General features: G+C 43.7%; 1 protein-coding gene across 2 annotated transcripts in view; it reads left to right on the plus strand.

The window, feature by feature from the left end:
* gbe1b (glucan (1,4-alpha-), branching enzyme 1b) overlaps positions 1–20888 on the plus strand; it is a 509684-nt gene that overhangs the window by 301053 nt on the left and 187743 nt on the right. For both annotated transcript variants that reach the window (XM_080203341.1, XM_080203342.1), the window contains exon 8: positions 18174–18289. In XM_080203341.1, the coding sequence (XP_080059467.1) occupies positions 18174–18289 (116 nt within the window). The remainder of the gene's footprint in view (positions 1–18173; positions 18290–20888) is intronic.

Raw genomic sequence — 20888 nt, forward strand, 5'->3', positions numbered from 1 at the left:
TGATGCTATAGTTAAGAAAGCCCACCAACACCTCTACTTTCTCAGAAGACTAAGGAAATTTGGCATGTCTGCGACGTCTCTCATCAACATTTACAGACGCACCAGAGAAAACATTCTTTCTGATTGTATCACAATTTGGTATGGTTCTTGTTCTGCCAGAGACCCCGAGAAGCTACAAAGGGTTGTGAATGTAGCCCAATCCATCAGTCAAACCAGCCTCCATTCCATTGACGCTGCTTTGGAAAAGCAGCCAATATAATTAAGGACCCCACACAGCGCGGACATTCTCTCTTCCATCTTCTTCCGTCGGGAAAAAGATAGAGAAGTCTGAGGACACATACCAACCGACTCACGAACAGTTTCTTCCCTGCTGGTGTCAGACTTTTGAATGGCCTACCTCGTATTAAGTTGATCTTTCTCTGCACCCCAGCTGTGACTGGAACACTATATTCTGCATTTCTCCTTTCCTCCTTGATGAATGGTATGTTTTGTCTGTATAGTGCTCAAAAAACAATACTTTTCACTATATGCTAATACATGTGACAATAATAATCAAATCAAATCTTATTGCTGGTTTTCCTGCAGTATGAGAGGATTGTGGAGTGTTCCTTAAGGTCTGAAGATCGTATATTTTAATGTTGAGTGCCAGAGCTGTAAACCTATGCTTGCTTCTAATGACTTTAACTTGTTTTTTTGCCCTCATTTCTGTGATATCCAAGCAATATTTGATCATTAAAGTACATCACTTGTCAAACATACTCATTTAGCTGCACTCTCACCGCTGGGTCCGAATGTTCTGGGTTCAAACTCCATTCCAAGTACTTCAGAACAAAAATCAAGGCTGATGCTTCCAGTGCCAGACTGAGATGTTGTGTGTCAAACGAGACTTTAAACTGAGGCCCAGTTTGTCCCTTCAGCTGTAGGACAGTGATTCCATTCTACTATTCAAAAACAACAGGGACTTCTCCTCAGTGGCATGGCCACGATTCATGTTAAATCATAAGAACATAAGCAATAGGAGCAGAAGTAGGCCATCTAGCCCTTCGAGCCTGCCCCGCCATTCAATAAGATCATGGCTGATCTGAAGTGGCTCAGTTCCACTTTCCCACTTTCTCCCCATAACCCTTAATTCCCTTGCCTACCAAAAACCTATCTACCCGTGACTTAAATATATTTAGCGAGGCAGCCTCCACCACTTCAACGGGCAGAGAATTCCAGAGATTCAGCATCCTTTGAGTGAAGAAGTTCCTCCTCAACTCTGTTCTAAACTGCACCCTCCCCCCCCCCCTTATCTTGAGGCTGTGCCCTCTAGTCCTGCTGTCCTTTCTGAGCGGGAAGAATCTCTCTACCCTATCTATCCCTTTCATTATCTTATACGTCTCTATAAGATCCCCCCTCATCCTTCTAAACTCCAGTGAGTACAGACCCAGTCTATTTAGTCTCTCTTCATAGTCGAACCCCCTCATCTCCGGTATCAGCCTAGTGAACCTCCTCTGCACTCAGCAACACTATAAACATTTTTGTTTGTTGGAGTTTGCTGTGTGTAAATTGGCTGCCATATTTCCTACATCACCACAGTGAGTGCAATTCACAAAGTATTTTTTCAGCTGTAAAGTACTTTAGGATTTGTGTTAGAAATACAAGTTCTTTGTTTACTTGCATCAACATAAATTCTCTTTCCTTATCGGACAGTTATTCAGTTCCTTTTTGTTTTGAAGAATTAAATCAACACCGTGCAAATTGCTTTCGGTGACAATCATTTTTACCTAACGACTCCCTTGCCAGAAAATGCATCTTCTGAGTTCCAGTCTAAATGGTGAGAGCTTAGCTCGTTTAGTGATATAACAAAGTTACAATATTGCTTGCATTATATAGCAAACTTAACAAAGTAAAATGCCCCAAGAGACTTAATAGGAACGCTATCAAACACAATTTGACACCAGGTCAGAAAAGGAGATACTAGGAAATGTGGTGAAAAGGTTGGATAACATGGTGGGTTTTAAAGAATGTCTTGTCAGAGAAGAGTGAGGTGGAGAATTTAGAATGTTACAATGCAGATGGAGGTGATTCAGCCCATCAAGTCTGCACCGACTACAATCCCAACCAGGCCCTATCTCCATAACCCCATACATTTTCTCTAGCTATCCCCCTGGCACTGAGGGCAATTTAGTATGGCCAGTCCCTAAACTGCACATCTTTGGACTGTGGCAGGAAACCGGAGCACCCAGTGGAAACCCACACAGACAGTAACCCAAGCTGGGAATCGAGTCTGGGTCCTTGGCTCTGTGAGGCAGCATGCTTGTCACTGTGTCACCCAGGGGGAGAATTCCTAAGCTTTGAAGGCCTAAACAATGGAAGGAGCAAGTACCAATGGTGGGGTGATTAAAATCAGAAATGCACAAGAGGCTTGCATTGATAGAATGCAGAGATCCTGACGTATTTATCAGTCTGGAAAAGATTTCAGAGCTTGGGAAGGGTAAAGCAATTGTGGGTTTTCAAAACAAGGATGTGAACTTCAGAACTGAGGAGCTACAATAACTTGATGTAAGTGGGTGAATGAGCAGATGATAAATGGTCAGGTTGAAGTCCTGTCACTTCATATAGCAGCATGTTGCTGTGAAGATTTTATTGCATTTTACAGCCAGCTTAGAAATCATTATAGGCCTTCACTTCCTCTTCCCCAATGCTGTTGTCCTGAAAATCTTTTCTCTTTGTTCTTGAGATATGAATGATCCTGGAAAAAGAACATTTATTATCCACCTGTACCTTTGAGTCAATCATATTGATTGGGCAAACATCAGTTCTGTTTCTTGAAGGACATCAGTAAAACAATTGGATTTTTCTAACTATTCAGCAGCTTTTTTGGGCGTTTCCCTGGTGCCAGCCCACAGTTTACGAGATTTATTGAGTTCACATTCACAATTTGTAATGATGAGATTTGACACTGGGTTACAAATCCAGTCCCATAGTCATTAGGCTGCATTAGCCAAGGATTTGGAAATCTGGTCGGATTGTGCAAATAGATATGAATATACAGTAAAACAGAGAAGAGTGGAGTTTATTTGAACGGATTAACCCTGCCCTCTGAATGTTTCTTCATCCTATTAACATTTGAGATATCCGATATCAATTGGTTAATCGCATAGCCAAGTATTGAACTGAGCTTTTTAGAGCAGGAGAATCTCTGCTTTGATTTCTAGCCTGTGCTGTTTGCTCATCATATTTGAGGTAGTGACAGGGCCGCAACTGGGCTCTGTGCTTCTGAGTTATAGAGAGGGTTAATAAAAAATCCAGCTTCAGGACGTGAAAAGGCCAGAAACTCACCAAGGCTCCTTTGACAGCAAATATGTGACCCCCAAACCGAGAAGGCCTAGGGCAGCAGATGAATGGGAACACTACCATTTAAAAGTTCCCCTCCAAGCTACCTACCATCTTGACTTGGAACTGTATCACCATTACTTCACTGTTGCATGGTTAAATTCCTGAAACTGCCTCCCTAACAGCACTCTGGCTGTACCTACACCACGTGGACTGTAGCAGCTCAAGAAGGCAGCTTACCATCACCATTTCAAGGTGAATTAAGGATGGACAATGAATACGGACATAGCCAGCGATATCCACTATCTCATGAATAGATAAAACAAAAGGGATTTATTGCTCATCCCTACTTCCCCTTGAGAAAGTGGTGGGTCCTCTTCTTGAACCTCTACCATGTGTGTGGTGAACTTACGCCATAACTCTGAATTCTGACCCCGTGGCAGTAAAGGAATGGGCATCATATGTGCTAATTGGGAAGGTGTGTGCTTTGGAGGTGATGGAGTGTCAATGCACTTGCTTCCCTTTTCATTCAAGTTGTTGGAGGGAGTGGATGGGATAGCAAAGAAAATTACAGCAAGGAACAGACCCTTAGGCCCTCCAAGCCTGCACTGACTATGCTATTGATTGAACAAAAGCCCCCTACCCCTCCGGGGACCACATCCCTCTATTCCCATCCTATTCATGTGTTTGTCAAGATGCCCCTTAAAAGTCACTATTGTATCTGCTTCCACTACCTCCTCAGCGGACATCCACCACCCTCTGTGTAAAACATCTCCTTTAAACCTCCCCCCCCCCCCCCCCCCCCCGTACCTTTAACTTATGCCCCTAGTAATTGACTCTTCTATCCTGCATTTTACAAGTGAGTCCCTGTCAATATAGGGAAAGTTAAAATCTCCCACCACAACAACACTGTTACTCTTACACCTTGCCAAAATCTGCCTACTGGATACTGACCAAGCTGCTTTGCCCTGGATGGTGTTGAGCTTTGACAAGGTGGTTGGAACTGCCTTTATCCAAGCATGAAGAGGGTGTCCCATCACAATCCTGACTTGTGCCTCACAGAAAACGGAATGCCCCAGGAGCATCAGGAACTGAGTCACTCGCCACAGAGTAGTCAGCCTCTGACCTCTTAAGGAGGTTGTTTTGGGTGCTTCAGCATTCTGACTTAGCAGAATGTTGGTTATGTTGACCTCACTGATTCCTGTCTGCTGGAAATTAATCAGGTGTAACGTGAACCAGATTTAAAACTGGTTCCAGTCTTCACTGTAACGTGTGAAGAGCATCTATGTAATTGGCCATTTCCGATGGGTGCAGTTATTTTAATCTCTGCGTGAAGTATTGAGCTTATGTTTCTCTTCACCGATCTGTCTTTCGGATGAGACATTAAGTTGTGGCCTTGTCTGTTTACTCAGCTGAATGTGGAAGGTCCCACCATTATATTCTTTCACCTCTGAGTTCACTGTCCTCTGATCCTCCTTAAATCTTTCCTCAGTGAATTTCCATGGCCATCCCCTTGATTTTGCCCTTTGACCTAGTCTCATACCATCATATCAATTATAGATAAGGTCATCTCTATCACTTCTTGGTATCACTCACCATCCACCGTCTCATTCCATGCCCCAACTGTTAATCCTTCTGCAGTAATCCTTGGAAAACTTCCTGATTTTAAAAAAAAGGGTGGCACAATCGTTAGCACTGCTGCTTCACAGTGCAAGGGACCCGGGTTCAATTCCTGCACGTTCTCTCTGTGTCTGCGTGGGTTTCTGCCGGGTGCTCTGGTTTCCTCCCACAGTCCAAAGATGTGCAGGTTAGGTGGATTGGCTATGCTAAATTGCCCTTTAGCGTCAGAGGGGACTAACTAGGGTAAATACATGGAGTTATGGAGAGAGGGCCTGAGTGGGGTTGTGTTTGGTGCAGACTTGATGGGTCAAATTGCCTCCTGCATTGTAGGGACTCTATGATTCTATGAATAAACTTACAACTGTGTATTCAAAATCCCGGATCTCCAGTCTCTTGTACTTCCAGTCACTGCAACTTATTCTGCAGCTACCAGTTTACTTAGCCGCGCCACAACATCCACCCTGGATGTTCTCGTCTCATTTAAAATATTGCTCACCCAGGCTATTTCCACTGGTATGATCCTCACCTGTGTTCCCTGATCTCCAAGGAACAGAGACTTGAATAGCTGTGATGGACAACTGGTTTAGTATCCACAGTAGCCCTTGACTGTCGAGTCTGGCTCGCTCTTTCAGACACACCTTAAAACTCACCTGTTTGACCATGCTTTGGTCACTGAATTTCTCCTTATGTGGGCTTGGTGTCATCCTTCTTTCTTCAATACTCCTGTGAATCACCTTGGCATGTTTCATTACTTTAAAGGTGCTACATAAACATACAGTGATGTTATTCAAGAGTGGGGTCATTCACCCTGGTGTGCTGACTAATATTTAGCACTTAGCTAACATCAGATTACCTAGTTATCGTATTCCTGATTGTGAGACCTTAATGTGAACAAAACTACTTTGTGTTTCCCAACATGACAACATTTGATTGGTTGCAAAGCTCTTTAGGACATTCTTTGAGATTGTGAGAGGTGCTACATAAATGCAAGCTCTTCTTCAAGATGCCACAGATATGCAGACTGATCTTATGTAGAGCTGCTGGCTTTGTACCGAACTGTGTGCAGGACTTATTCATTGTCAGTTAATTGGGTTGAGACAATTGCAGCTCATTTTGTGTCTGAGGATTCATCACCTGAGGCAGGGACTGGTACAAAGTCAGATTGAATTCATGAATGGAAATGCGGTGACTGCCCTCCTAGTTTATTTCACAACAATTCAGCTCGGAAACTTTTAATAATCCATCACAGAGTAACGAGGTTCAAGGAGTGACAAAAAAAAATTCAGATTGCATCAGATTGTTTTCATGGGAAAATATGTAGCTTTTAGACATAACAAGTGCAGTGTTGATTTAATCAGCCTGATGTAAAGACTGGTAAATTAATGTTTTAACAGCAAGTGGTAGAAAGCATGAGACATGCAGGGTAGCGTATTTAGGGCTTAAATCTAATAGATAATGTACATTTTACAAGGGTACAGTGAAGGAAGTAATTAAGGCCTATTATAAAAGCAAGCAAAGCACAGGGCAGAGGAGACAACACGATTCTTTTACACAGAAAAATAGAGTTATTATGGCACAAAAGGAGATCATTTGCTCAATGGAGTCCATGCTCACTCTCTGAGAATCAGTCTCATTAGCCCCATAAGTGCTCATCCACTTTCCTTTTGAAATTACCCATCGTCTCCATTTCCACCAGCTTCAGAGAAAGTGAGTTGGGGGTCACTGCCACCTGCAGTATAACTGTGTTAGAAGCAGTTCAGAGAAGGTTTACTAGATTAATTCCAGGAATGGATGGGTTGCTTTGCGAGGAACAGTTGGAGGTGTCAGTTTGTATCCACAAGCGCTTAGAAGAGCACGAGAAGATTTGATTGAAACCTTTTAAGATCCCGAGGGGTATTGACACGCCAGGTGTGGATAGGATATTTCCTCTTGTTGGAGAATCTAAAACTGAGGTCATTGTTTAAAAATAAAGGGTCGCTCATTTAAGTCCGAAATCACAAAGGAATTTTCTGTCTTAGCGTGGTGAGTTTGTGGAACTCTCTTTCTGAAGAGGCAGTGGAAGCAGAGCCTTTGCATATTTTTAAGGCTGAGCTACATAGATTCTTACATAAGAACATAAGAACATAAGAAATAGGAGCAGGAGTAGGCCATCCAGCCCTTCGAGCCTGCCCCGCCATTCAATAAGATCATGGCTGATCTGTTGCTGCTCAGTTCCACTTTCCCGCCCTCTCCCCATAACCCTTAATCCCCTTGCCTATCAAAAACCCATCAACCCGCATGTTAAAAATATTTAGCGAGGCAGCCTCCACCACTTCAACGGGCAGAGAATTCCAGAGATTCACCACCCTTTGAGTGAAGAAGTTCCTCCTCAACTCCGTTCTAAGCCGCCCCCCTTTTATCTTGAGGCTGTGCCCCCTAGTCCTACTGTCTTTTTTGAGTGGGAAGAGTCTCTCCACCTCTATCCTATCCATCCTATTCATCACCTTATACGTCTCAATGAGATCTCCCCTCATTCTTCTAAACTCTAACAAGTACAAGCCCAGTTTATTCAGCCTCTCCTCATAGCTCAACCCCCTCAACTCCGGTATCAGCCTAGTAAACCTCCTCTGCACTCCCTCCAAGGCCAAAATATCTTTGCGCAGGTGCGGCGCCCAAAACTGCACACAGTACTCCAGCTGCGGCCTCACCAATGCCCTATACAGCTGCAGCAAGACCTCCCTACTTTTATATTCAATCCCCCACGCTATGAAGGCCAGCATCCCATTTGCCTTCCTGACCACCTGCTGCACCTGCAAGCTGGGTTTTTGCGACTCATGCACAAGGACCCCAAGGTCCCTCTGCACCGCCGCCTGCTGCAGTTTTTCGCCCCATAAGTAATAGTCCTTCCTACCATTCTTCCTACCAAAGTGGACCACCTCACACTTGCCAACATTAAATTCCATTTGCCATTTCCTGGCCCATTCGCCCAGCCTATCTAGATCCTTCTGCAGACTCTCCACACCCTCCGCACAATTTGCCGTTCCCCCAATCTTGGTGTCATCAGCAAATTTCGACACCCTACACTCGGTTCCCTCCTCCAGATCATCTATATAAATGGTAAAAAGCTGAGGCCCCAGCACCGACCCCTGGGGCACTCCACTAGTCACCATCCGCCAATCCGAATAGCACCCGTTGACCCCCACTCTCTGCCTCCTATTTGACAACCAATCCTCTATCCACGCTAACACCCTACCCCCAACTCCATGTCCCTCGACCTTCTGCAATAACGTCTTGTGAGGTACTTTGTCAAACGCTTTCTGAAAATCTAGAAAGACCACATCCACCAGCTCTCCTCTATCCATTGCCCTAGACACATCCTCATAGAACTCCAGTAAATTTGTCAGACACGACTTCCCTTTAATGAAACCATGCTGCGTCTGCTCTATCAAGCAATTCCCTTCAAGATGCCTTGCAATTTCCTCCTTAATGACAGATTCTAACATTTTACCTACCACAGACGTTAAACTAACCGGCCTATAATTCCCCACCTTTTGCCTGGCACCCTTCTTAAACAACGGCGTAACATTAGCCGTTTTCCAATCATCCGGCACTTCCCCGGAATCCAGCGACGTCTGGAAAATAACCACCAAGGCATCCACTATCACCTCCGCCATTTCTTTCAGAACCCTCGGGTGCATTCCTTCCGGTCCTGGGGACTTGTCCACAATCAGCCCCTCCAGTCTGTCGAGCACCGCCTCTCTAGTAACAGTAATGTCATTAAGACCCTCCAGTCCTACCACCTTTCCATCACTAACACCCGGCAAATTATTCACGTCCTCCTCCGTGAAGACAGTGAAAGGTTACTACGGATAGGCAGTACTGTGGGTTTGAGGTTACAGTCAGGTCAACCATGATCTTATTGTATGGCAGAGCAGGCTTGAGGGGTCAAGTGGCCAACTCCTGCTCCTAATCCCTACGTTTGTATGTTCTTATTCGCATCTTCTCTGCATCTCTTGCCTTAAATCTATATTCCCCTATTCTTTGTCCTATTATTTGATGGGAACAGCCTTTGAGCCACATCTATTTTCTCTGAACTGACCTGTAGCAAAATACATATTTACGGACACCGTAAAGGTGGCAAAGTGATTAGCCCTGCTGCCCCTCAGCGCCAGGGATCCGGGTCCAATTCCAGTCTTGGGTCCCTGTCTGTGTGGAGTTTGCACATTCCCCCCGTGTCTGCGTGAGTTTCCTCTTGGTGCCCCAGTTTCTTCCCACGGTCATGCTAAATGCATGGGGTTATGGGGATAGGGCGTGGGAGAGGACCTGGGTAAGATGCTCTGTCGGAGAGTTGATACAGACTCAATGGGCTGAATGGCTGCCTGCTGCACTGTAGGGATTGTATGATCAGAGAAAACAACAACATGGGCAGAAAATTCAGAGAGAACCGGGAAATGTGGAATTTTGTATTTTACTGTGCGTGTGCGGATGTCAAAAATGTGATTTTCACCATAATAATCCTGAGCGCTGATAGCTTCAGTTCCAGCTATCGCAAAGCCTGGGCCTTTGCCTTGTAGAACTGTAAGAAATGAAACTCTTTAAAGGCCTTAGTTTTCTTAAAAACCCAGTTCACCAATAATTTACTCAGTTCATACAGGATTGAAAATTGTGAAACAGAATGTTTCTCTCCACAGATGTTCCCTGACTATCTGAGTTTTTCCAGTACTTTTCTCTTCCTATGTCAGATTTTGAGCATCTGTAGTCTTTTGCTTTTACATTAGTATTTGGAATACTGTTACCTCAGAGAGAAAACTGAAGCATGAGGAAAAAGGTGGTAACATAATTAAAAAAGGAGAAAGCTGAAGCGCAGGACAGAAGTCTCAGCATGATGCTAATCTCATATCTAGGCATTAGCTAACTGCAGATAGAAGTTATTGGCATGGTTTCAAAGTTCTTATTTTCAGAACAGCGTATGCTATTTTTAACCCCTCTCTGTCTCTCGCTTCTCAGGCTTTTTGTATCTTTTTGAGTTTTTGCTTTTTGCCTGGGCACATGGGCCCCTTATCTTTAGCTCCAAATCCTGTTAGTCGGGTCCAACGTAAAAAATCTAAACCGCCCGTGTGACACTTTTGTGATTGGCGCATGCACGGGAGGCCTGAGGTTCACCAGGTGTTGGAAATGTCAACCACAGAGCTAAAGATGAAGGTTAGTTTTAGTTTAATTTAATGGTCTACTTTATCTAAACTGATCACAATTGTGTACACCTCAATCAAATCTCCTCTGAAACACTTTGCTCCAAGGAGAACAGCCCCATTTTCTCCAGCTTAACTTTGTAACTAAAGTCCCTCCCCCCGGGAACACGCTGATAAATCTCCTCTGCACCTTCTCAAGGATCCCCACATCTTTCCTAATGTGTGGTGACCAAAATTGAACATGATACTCCAGCTGTGGCCTAACCAGTGTTTTATAAAGGTTCGGCATAACATCCTGCTTTTGTCCTCAATGCTTCTATTTGGGAAACTCAAGATTTTGTAAGATGTGCAAACCACTCCTGTTATATATTTAAGTGGTTGTATGATTGCTTGAAAAGCCGGTCATGTGATTTGATGGTGATGTCATTGCGGTGGTTGACAGACTTCTGCTTAGTTTCATTTTCTACTCTATGCAATCAACATCTACAGTAAATCTGTTGTTATTTTGAATCCATGTGTGCAAACTATATCTATTTCTTTTGATTTAAAATGCAGAACCCCTAAAACAGTCAGGACATTACATGTCCTGCCTCTTTCACAATTCTGTGCATGTAACCGCCCCCCCTCCTCCCCAGTCCCCATACTTCTCTCTCACCTGTATACTGCTTAGAATCATGTCATTAAATCCACATTGTCTTTCTTTCAAAATGTATCACCTCACATTTCTCCATTTGAATTACATTTATCTCTTGCCTGCCCATTCTGCACAATTATCTGCATCCAGTTGCAACTGATTGGAATTATCGCTTCCATGTCCTAGGTTAAATTTCATCAGCAAATTTTGAAATTTTCCTCTATTCCAAATAAAACAAATCTTTTATGCTTATCAGAAAGCAAGAGTGGTCCTAGCATTGAACATTGGGAACACCAGTCTACCATTCTCCAATTCAAAATGAACCATCATCTCCAATTTGCTTTAGTCAATGTTTTCTCTAAGTTGACATTGACCTTCCCATTCCATGAACTTCCAATTTTGATGGCCAGTCTTTTATATGGTACTTTAGATAGAAAAATAGAAATATCGAAGCAGGAGGATGCCATTTGGTCCTTCGAGTCTGATCCACCGTTCATTGCGATTATGGCTGATCATCCAACTCAATAACCTAATCCTACTTTCTCTCCACAATCTTTGATCCCATTCACCTGAAGTGCTGTATCAGCCGCCTCTTGAATACATTCAATGTTTTGGCATCAACTACTTCCTGTGGTAATGAATTCCACAGGCTCATCACTCTTTGGGTGAATAAATGTCTCCTCACCTCCATCCTAAATGGTCTACCCTGAATCTATAGACTGTGACCCCTGGTTCTAGACTCCCCCACATGTATGCCATCATCTTAGGTGAGAACACCATCCACCAGGTACATGGTACATACTCTTGCAACTCAGCCAGCGTTGTCTACCTGATACGTTGCAGGAAAGGATGTCCCGAGGCATGGTACACTGGGGAGACCATGCAGACACTACGACAACGGATGAATGAACACCACTCGACAATTACCAGGCAAGAGTGTTCTCTTCCTGTTGGGGAACACTTCAGCGGTCACAGTCATTCAGCCTCTGATCTTCAGGTAAACGTTCTCCAAGGCGACCTTCACGACACATAACAATGCAGAGTCACTGAGCAGAGACTGATAGCCAAGTTCCGCACACATGAGGACAGCCCCAACCAGGATCTTGGGTTCATGTCGCACTATCTGTAACCCCCGTGACTTGCCTGGACTTGCAAAATCTCATTAACTGCCCTGTCTGGAGACAATACACATCTCTTTAACCTACGCTTAACGCACTCTCCACTCACATTGTCTGTACCTTTAAGACTTGATTACCTATAAAGACGCGCATTCCAACCATTATCTTGTAAGTTGAGTTCGTGTCTTTATATGCTCTGTTTGTGAACAGATCTCCCACTTCCCTGATGAAGGAGTGTGCTCCAAAAGCTAGTGGCTTTTGCTACCAAATAAAACTGTTGGACTTTAACTTGGTGTTGTGAGACTTCTTACTGGACTACCCCAGCATCGGGAACATTCTCCCTGCATCTACCCTGTCTAGTCCTGTTAGAATTTTATAAGTCAAACATTTTCTCAAGATTTGTATAGATAACATCAACTGCATCCATCAGTGTTCTCTATTGATTCATCCAAAATTCTATTATGTTATTCAAACATGATCTGCCTTTTACAAATCTGTGCGTGTTCTTCTTAATTAATTCAAACTTTTTCAAGTGTCTGTTCATTGTTTTCCCTGATTATTGTTTCCAGTGCTTTATCCGTCAGCCGTCAGTGATGTGAACCTAACCTGCATGTAGTTATTAGGAATTACCCTGTGCATTTTCTTCAATATGGGTGCCACATTTGGATCTCTCCAGTCTCCTGGCATATCCTCTGAATATGGCACCTCGCAGAACTGGAGCCCATGGGAATCGAGGGAAACCTTCCATTGCTTGGAATCATAGCTGACAGAAAGGAAGATGGTTGTGGTGGATGGAAGTCAATCATCTCAACTCCAGGACATCACTGCAGGAGTTCCTCAGGGGAGTGTTCTCTTCCGAGCTATCTTCAGCTGCTTCATCAATGACCTCCCTTCCATCATAAGGTCAAAAGTTAGGATGTTGATCGATGATTGCACAATGTTCAGCACAATTTGCAATTCCTCAGACACTGAAGCAGTCCACGTCCAAATGCAGCAAGACTTGGACAATATCCAGGCTTTTGCTGACAAGTGGCAAGTATCACTCAGGAGGAAATTGCAGGTCCCCTAGCCGAGATATTTGAATCGTCGATAGTCACGGGTGAGGTGCCTGAAGATTGGAGTGTGGCAAATGTTGTGCCTTTATTTAAAAAGGGCTGCAGGGAAAAGCCTGGGAACTACAGGCCAGTGAGCCTCACATCTGTAGTGGGTAAATTGTTGGAAGATATTTTCAGAGACAGGATCTACAGGCATTTAGAGACACAAGGACTGATTAGGGACAGTCAACACATCCTTGAGAGTGGAAAATCATGTCTCACAAATTTAATTGAGTCTTTTGAAGGGGTAACCATGAAGGTAGATGAGGGCAGTGCAGTCAATGTTGTCTACGTGGATTTTAGTAAGGCCTTTGATGAGGTACCGCATGGTAGGTTGTTGCATAAAGTTAAATCTCAGGGGATCCAGGGTGAGGTATCTAAATGGATACAAAACTCGCTTCTTCACAGAAGCCAGAGGGTGGTTGTAGAGAGTTGTTTTTCAAACTGGAGGCCTGTGACCAGCAGTGTGCCTCAGGGATCAATGCTGGGCCCACTGTTATTTGTCATTTATATTAATGATTTGGATGAGAATATAGGAGGCATGGTTAGTAAGTTTGAGATGACACTAAGGTTGGTGACATAGTGGACAGTGAAGAAAGTTATCTCCAATTGCAACAAGTTCTTGATCAATTGGGCCAGTGGGCTGACGAAGGCAGATGGAGTTTAATTTAGACAAATGTGAGGTGATGCATTTTGGTAGATTGAACCAGGGCAGGACTTAATCAGTTAATGATAAGGCACTGGGGAGAATTACAGGAGAAAGAGATCCAGGGGTACACGTTCATAGCTCCTTGAAAGTGGAGTCACAGGTGCACAGAGTGGTGAAGAAGGCATTCGTCACGCTTGGGTGAGGCTAGAGGTGAGGCTATATTGGATTTGGTGCTGGGAAATGAGCCAGATCAGGTGTTGGATTTGGAAGTTGGTGTGCATTTCGGTGATAGCGACCACAATTCGGTTACGTTCACCTTAGTGATGGAAAGGGATAGGCATGAACCTCGGGCCAGTGGTTTTAGCTGGGGGAAGGGTAATTATGAGGCTATTAGGAGAGAATTAGGAAACATAGGGTGGACTAGGAGATTACAGGGATTGGGAACGTCCGAAATGTGGAGTTTTTTCAAGGAGCAGCTACTGCGAGTCTGTGATAGGTATGTCCCTGTCAGGCAAGGTGGAATTGGTAAGGCTAGGGAACCGTGGTGCACCAAAAAAGTTGATTCGTTGGTTAAAAAGAAAAAGGAGGCTTATGTTCGGATGAGACGTGAGCACTCGGATAGTGCACTAGAGAGCTTTAGATTGGCTAGGAGGGAGTTGAAGAGCGAGCTAAGGAGGGCTAAAAGAGGACATGAGAAGACTTTGGCTGATAGGGTTAAGGAGAATCCTAAGGTGTTCTATAGGTATGTCAAGAACAGAAGGTTGGTTAGGGCAAGGTTAGGGCCAGTTATAGACGGCAGAGGGAAGTTATGTGTGGAACCGGAGGAGATTGGTGAAGCATTGAACCAATATTTCTCTTCGGTGTTCACGCAGGGGGACATGGATATAGCTGAGGAGGACACTGGGTTGCAGGGGAGTAGAATTAACAGTGTTACAGTTGATAAGGAGGATGTGCTGGATATTCTGGAGGGTCTGAAAATAGATAAGTCCCCTGGTCCGGATGGGATTTACCCCAGGATTCTCTGGGAGGCAAGAGAAGTGATTGCAGAGCCTCTGGCTCTGATCTTCAGGTCGTCGTTGGCCTCTGGTATAGTACCAGATGATTGGAGGTTAGCAAATGTTGTCCCATTGTTTAAGAAGGGGAACAGAGACTTCCCCGGGAATTATAGACCGGTGAGTCTCACTTCTGTTGTGGGCAAGGTTTTGGAAAAAATTATTAGGGATAGGATTTATAGTTATTTGGAGAGTAATGAGTTGATTGGAGATAGTCAGCATGGTTTTGTGGCGGGTAGGTCGTGACTTACTAACCTTATTGAGTTTTTTGAGAAAGTGACCAAAGAGGTGGATGGGGGTAAGGCAGTGGACGTGGTGTATATGGATTTTAGTAAGGCGTTTGATAAGGTTCACCATGGTAGGCTTCTGCACAAAATGCAGATGTATGGGATTGGGGGTGATCTAGGGAACTGGATTAGGAATTGGCTAGCGGATAGGAGACAGAGGGTAGTGGTTGACGGTAAATATTCATCATGGAGTTCGGTTACAAGTGGTGTGCCTCAGGGATCTGTGTTGGGGCCTCTGCTGTTTGTGATTTTTATTAATGATCTGGATGAGGGTATAGTTGGGTGGATTAGTAAATTTGCTGATGACACCAAAGTCGGAGGTGTGGTAGATAGTGAGGAAGGGTGTCATAGTTTGCAGGAAGACTTAGACAGGTTGCAGAGCTGGGCCGAGAGGTGGCGGATGGAGTTTAATGCAGAGAAATGTGAGGTAATTCACTTTGGTAGGAATAACAGATGTGTTGAGTATAGGGCTAACGGGAAGACTTTGAATAGTGTGGAGGAGCAGAGGGATCTAGGTGTATGTGTACATAGATCCCTGAAAGTTGGGAATCAAGTAGATAAGGTTGTTAAGAAGGCATACAGCGTCTTGGCGTTTATTGGTCGGGGGATTGAATTTAGGAGTCGTAGCGTTATGTTGCAACTGTACACAACTCTGGTGCGGCCGCACTTGGAGTATTGTGTGCAGTTCTGGTCCCCACATTACAGGAAGGATGTGGAGGCTTTGGAGAGGGTGCAGAGGAGGTTTACCAGGATGTTGCCTGGTATGGAGGGGAGATCTTATGAGGAGAGGCTGAGGGATTTGGGGTTGTTTTCGCTGGAAAGAAGGCGGCTAAGAGGGGATCTTATTGAAGCATATAAGATGATTAGAGGTTTAGATAGGGTGGATAGTGATAGCCTTTTTCCTCTGATGGAAAAATCTAGCACGAGGGGGCATGGCTTTAAACTAAGGGGGGGTAGTTATAGGACAGATGTCAGGGGTAGGTTCTTTACCCAGAGGGTGGTGAGGGATTGGAATGCCCTGCCTGCTGCAGTTGTAAATGCGCCTAGTTTGGGGGCGTTTGAGGTCTGTGGACAGGTTTATGGATGAAAAGGGATTGGTTTAGGTTAGTGGGTCATTGTTGTTGTTTTTTTTTAACTGGTCGGCGCAACATCGTGGGCCGAAGGGCCTGTTCTGCGCTGTAATGTTCTATGTTCTATGTTCTATGTTCTATGGTTTCATTGGCCAGAACATTGAATACAGGAGTTGGGATGTCTTATTAAAGTTGTGCAAGACATTGGTAAGGTCACACTTGGAAGACTGTGTGCAATTCTGGACACCCTATTATAGAAAGGATATTGAACGAGAAAGAGTGCAGAAAAGATTTATTAGGACTCTACTGTGACTTGGTGGATTGAGTTATAAGGAGAGGCTGAATAGACTGGGACTTTTCTCTGGAGTGTAGGAGGCTGAGGGGTGTCTTTATAGAGGTCCATAAAATAATGAGGGGCATAGACAAGGTAGGTATCAGACAAAGTAGATAAGTCAATATCTTTTCCCAAAGGTAAGGGAGTCTAAAACTAGAGGGCATAGGTTTAAGATGAGAGGGGGAGATACAAAAGGGTCCAGAGGGGCAATTTTTTCACACACAGGGTGGTGAGTGTCTGAAACAAGCTGCCAGAGGCAGTAGTAGAGGCAGGTACAATTTTATCTTTTAAAAAGCATTTTGATAGTTACATGGGTGTGAAGGGTATAGAATGATATGGGCCAAATGCTGACAATTGGCATTAGCTTAAGGGTTTTAAAAAAAGGGCGGCTTGGACAAGTTGGGCCAAAGGTCTTGTTTCCGTGCTGTAAACCTCTATGACCATGTAACCATAACCACCTTTCTTTTTGCTGGATGTAACTCCAGTTTTCCCCCGATTCCCATTGACTATAATTTTGTTAGGGCTCCTAAATGTCACACGAGATTATATCTTAATGTCACCTATAATGTTACTATCTTAACACTCTCACCTCATCTACTTTACTTCAATTGTTTTGTCCGTGTTTGGACTAGTGCTGTAATGAGGTCATCAACAGCAATCTTTATGGTGCTAGCAGAACCCAAACTGAGCAGTGGTGACAAGTGATGTTGAGCAAGTGCTGCTTGATAGCAAAGTCAAAGGCACCTATATCGCTTTTTTGATCGTTGGGTGTAGACTCTCAGGGCAGTAATTGGCCAGATTGGATTTATTTTGCTTTTTGTGGACAGGATATACTTGGTAAATATTCCACATTGTCGAGTAGAAACCAGTGTTGGAACTGGAACAGCTTTGGAAAGTTCTGGAGAATTAGTCTTCAGTAACGCTGCCAGTGTCAGGGGCCCATAGCCTCTGCTGTGCCCAGTGTGTTCATTTCACGACTCTCCATCACACGTGCTGGTAGAAAATCTTACTGTCTGATTTTATATTCCTGGCAAACTGGCATCTAATACTTTCCTGTCCCTCTGGTTCACTACTCTTGGCAGCAGTTAGCATCCTCTTTTAATTCAGTACTAACATTAACTTTGAGTTAGTGAATGGATAATTGTTCCTCTGGAGCTATTATCTCACAACAAAATGTGGATTAATTGAGGATGGTGAAATATTTATATTGTTTATATTCCGTTTTACGGTCCAATCCAATTTCCTAATCTACTTTAAGCACTTTGCTCCTCACTCATACCAATGTTATTGGTTTTGGTTAAGTTTAAGGCCTTAGTTTATTAAAGATTATGGAAGGATTTATGAGGGGGGATGTAGCAAAGGTGTTGCCAAAAGCAAAATTAGGGGTCAGGAACAATATGATAGCTATTCCAACAAAGAATGGGAATTATCCCCAGTGTCCTGACCAAGATTTATCCCCCAAGTAACATCACAAAAACACAGATTATCTGATCATCATCCCATTTTATGGGAACTTGCTGTGGACAAAATGGCTGCTGCATTTCCCACGTTTTATCAGTAAGTACTGGAGTCATGCACTTGTGAAGGCCATTCCAGAACTGCAGCTCTATAGGTGAGTGAGCACGGTGTTGGTAGGTGAACAAGGGTTAGTGTGAGTTTGGACATGGGCGACAGGATTTTGTATGAGCTTAGATTTTCAGAGGAACGTGATGATGAGCCAGGAGAACAGTAGTTGAGTCTTGAGGCCAGAGCACTGCTGGAATGCAACCTGCTCTGTGAACAGAGCTCTGCTCCTGTTGTGTTATTTATGAACTGTGTTTTCTTTTCAGCTGGGAAGTACTGAGATTCCTGCTGTCCAATCTCCGCTGGTGGGTGGAAGAGTATTATTTCGATGGCTTTCGGTTTGATGGAGTGACATCCATGTTATATCACCACCACGGCATAAGTAAGCTTCATCTATTTTAAAGTTTTAAGTAATTTTTATCAAAGCTGGCTGTTGTTTTTTAATTTGATGACCTACTGTTCAATATCACTGGATTACGAATGTGGCTGTGAATCAATGGTCGCACATTTGCTTGCTTTAGGTGCAGACTTATTGTTGAAATAGAAGCCCCATCTGCCCCCTCAGCTTGCTATACAAGATTCCAAAGCTGTGAGAAGCGTCGTTCTCACTGGTATACCGACCAATATTTATTCCTCAACCATCATTACCAAATCTTTATCGTGTAGGAGGAGGCCATTTGGCCCATTGAATCTGCACTCTCTCTTAAAGCACATTCAACCCATTCCCCTGTCTTATTCCTGCAACTTTGGATACTCTTTGATTTGGTTTGATTTATTACTGTCACATGCATTAGTATACAGCAGAAAGTATTGTTTTTTGTGCGCTACACAGATAAGGCATACCATTCATAGAGAAGAAAAGGAGAGAGTGCAAAATGTATTACAGACATAGCTAGGGTGTAGAGAAAGATCAACTTAGTGTGAGGTAGGTCCATTCAAAAGTCTGACAGCAGCAGGGAAGAAGCTGTTCTTGAGTCTGTCGGTGCATGACCTCAGACTTTTGTATCTTTTTCCCCACAGAAGAAGGTGGCAGAGAGAATATCCGGGGCACGTGGGGTCTTTGTTAATGCTGGCTGCTTTGCCAAGGCAGCGGGAAGTGTCAGTATTTTCAGATAACAATCCAATTCCCTTTTGAATACCTCGATTGAACCAGCCTCCACCACGCTGTCAGGAAACTTGTTCCAATCTCCCACCATCCACTGGGTGAAAAGTCTTTTCCTAACATCACTTTTCCTCCTTTGCAAATTCATCATTGGAAGGGAGTTAATGTTTCGTTGAAGAATATCATATTCAACTTGAAAAGTTGCAAAACGGTGGCACAGTGGTGAGCACTGCTGCCTCGCAGCACCAGGGACCCAGGTTTGATTCCCAGCCTCGGGTCACTGTCTGTGTGGAGTGTGCACCTTCTCCCTATGTCTGTGTGGGTTTCCTCCGGGTGCTCCGGTTTCCTCCCACAGTCTGAAAGACATGCTGGTTAGATGCATTGACTCGAACAGGCGCTGGAATGTGGCAACCAGGGGAATTTCACATTAACTTCATTGCAGTGCCAATGTAAGCCTTGCTTGTGATTAATAAATAAACTTTAAAGTTAAGTCCACAGAAGCTACCTGACCTGCTGAGTAGTTCCACTACTTTCTGTTTTGATTTCAGATTTCCAGCATCTTCAGCACTTTACTTTGATATTACTATAAATGAATGATCTAGTCGTTATTGCCATTCTGTTTGTGGGATTGCAATATAAGAAAGTTAACATAGGAACTAGGAGCAGGAGCAGGCCATAAGGACTCCCTAATTTGTTTCTTCAATCAATCTGATCATAGTTTTCAACTTTACCCTCCTGCCCACTCTTCATATCCTTCAATTTCCTGAGAAGCTGAAAATCTATCTCATCTCATCTTAAATATATTCAACAATGCAGCATCCACATCCCTCTGCAGTAGCAATTCTCAAGATTCACAACCTTTTGAGTCAAGAAATTTCTCCCCATCTCAGTTCTAAATGGTCAGTCCCTAACCCTAAGATTGTGCCTAGTTTTCTCAATTTCCCATTCAGTGGAAATAACTTCTGTTTTTAGTCGGTCAGGATCATTCTTGTTCTCTTAAATTCCAGACAAGATGTGCCCAATTTACTCAGCCTCTCATTATAGGACAATCCTATCACTCCAGGAAACACTTTGGCAGATGGAGTTTTACATGGATAAATGTGAGGTTATCCATTTTGGCCGGAAAAATAAAAGAGCAAATTATTATTTAACTGGGAAAGAGATTCAAAAGGTGTCTGTGCAGAGGGATCTGGATGTCCTTGTACACAAATCTCAAAGTGAGTACGGAGGTGTAGAATGTTATAAGGAAGGCAAATGGAATCTTGGCATTTATTGCAAAGGGTCTAGAGTATAAAAGTAGAGAAGTGTTTTTACAATTGTATAAGGCATTGGTGAGGCCACACTTGGAGTATTGTGTTCGGTTTTGGTCACTTGCTTTGAGGAAGGATGTGGTACTGATGGTTTAGAAGAGGTTCACTAGATTGATTCCAGGTTTGAAGGGGCTGTCGAATGAGTAGTTTGGGCTTGTACTTGCTGGAGTACAAAAGAATGAGGTGGGATTTGAATGAGGCGTATAAAATAGTCAACGGGATTGACAAAGTAAATGTTAGCCAAATGTTCCCCCTTCTAGAACAGTCTAGGACAAGAAGTCAAAAGTTGTAGAGTAAGAGGGGAGAGGGTCAGACAGAAATAAGGAGACGCTACTTCTCAGAGTGTTGTGAATCTATGGAACTCACTGCCCCAGAGTGCAGTGGATGCGATCAATCAATGGATTCAAGAAAGAGATAAATATTCGATTAAAAGTGGGTTAAAGGGCGGGAAGTGGAGTTAGGATGAGGTGGAGATCAGCCATGATCATATCGAATGGCGGAGAAGGCTCGATGGGCTGAATAGCCTACTCTCATTCTGAATTCCTATGTCCTTAAGAATGCCAGAGATG

Source organism: Carcharhinus amblyrhynchos, chromosome 15 (assembly GCF_965287045.1).
Source record: "Carcharhinus amblyrhynchos chromosome 15, sCarAmb.v2.hapA, whole genome shotgun sequence".
Lineage (NCBI taxonomy): Eukaryota > Metazoa > Chordata > Chondrichthyes > Carcharhiniformes > Carcharhinidae > Carcharhinus > Carcharhinus amblyrhynchos.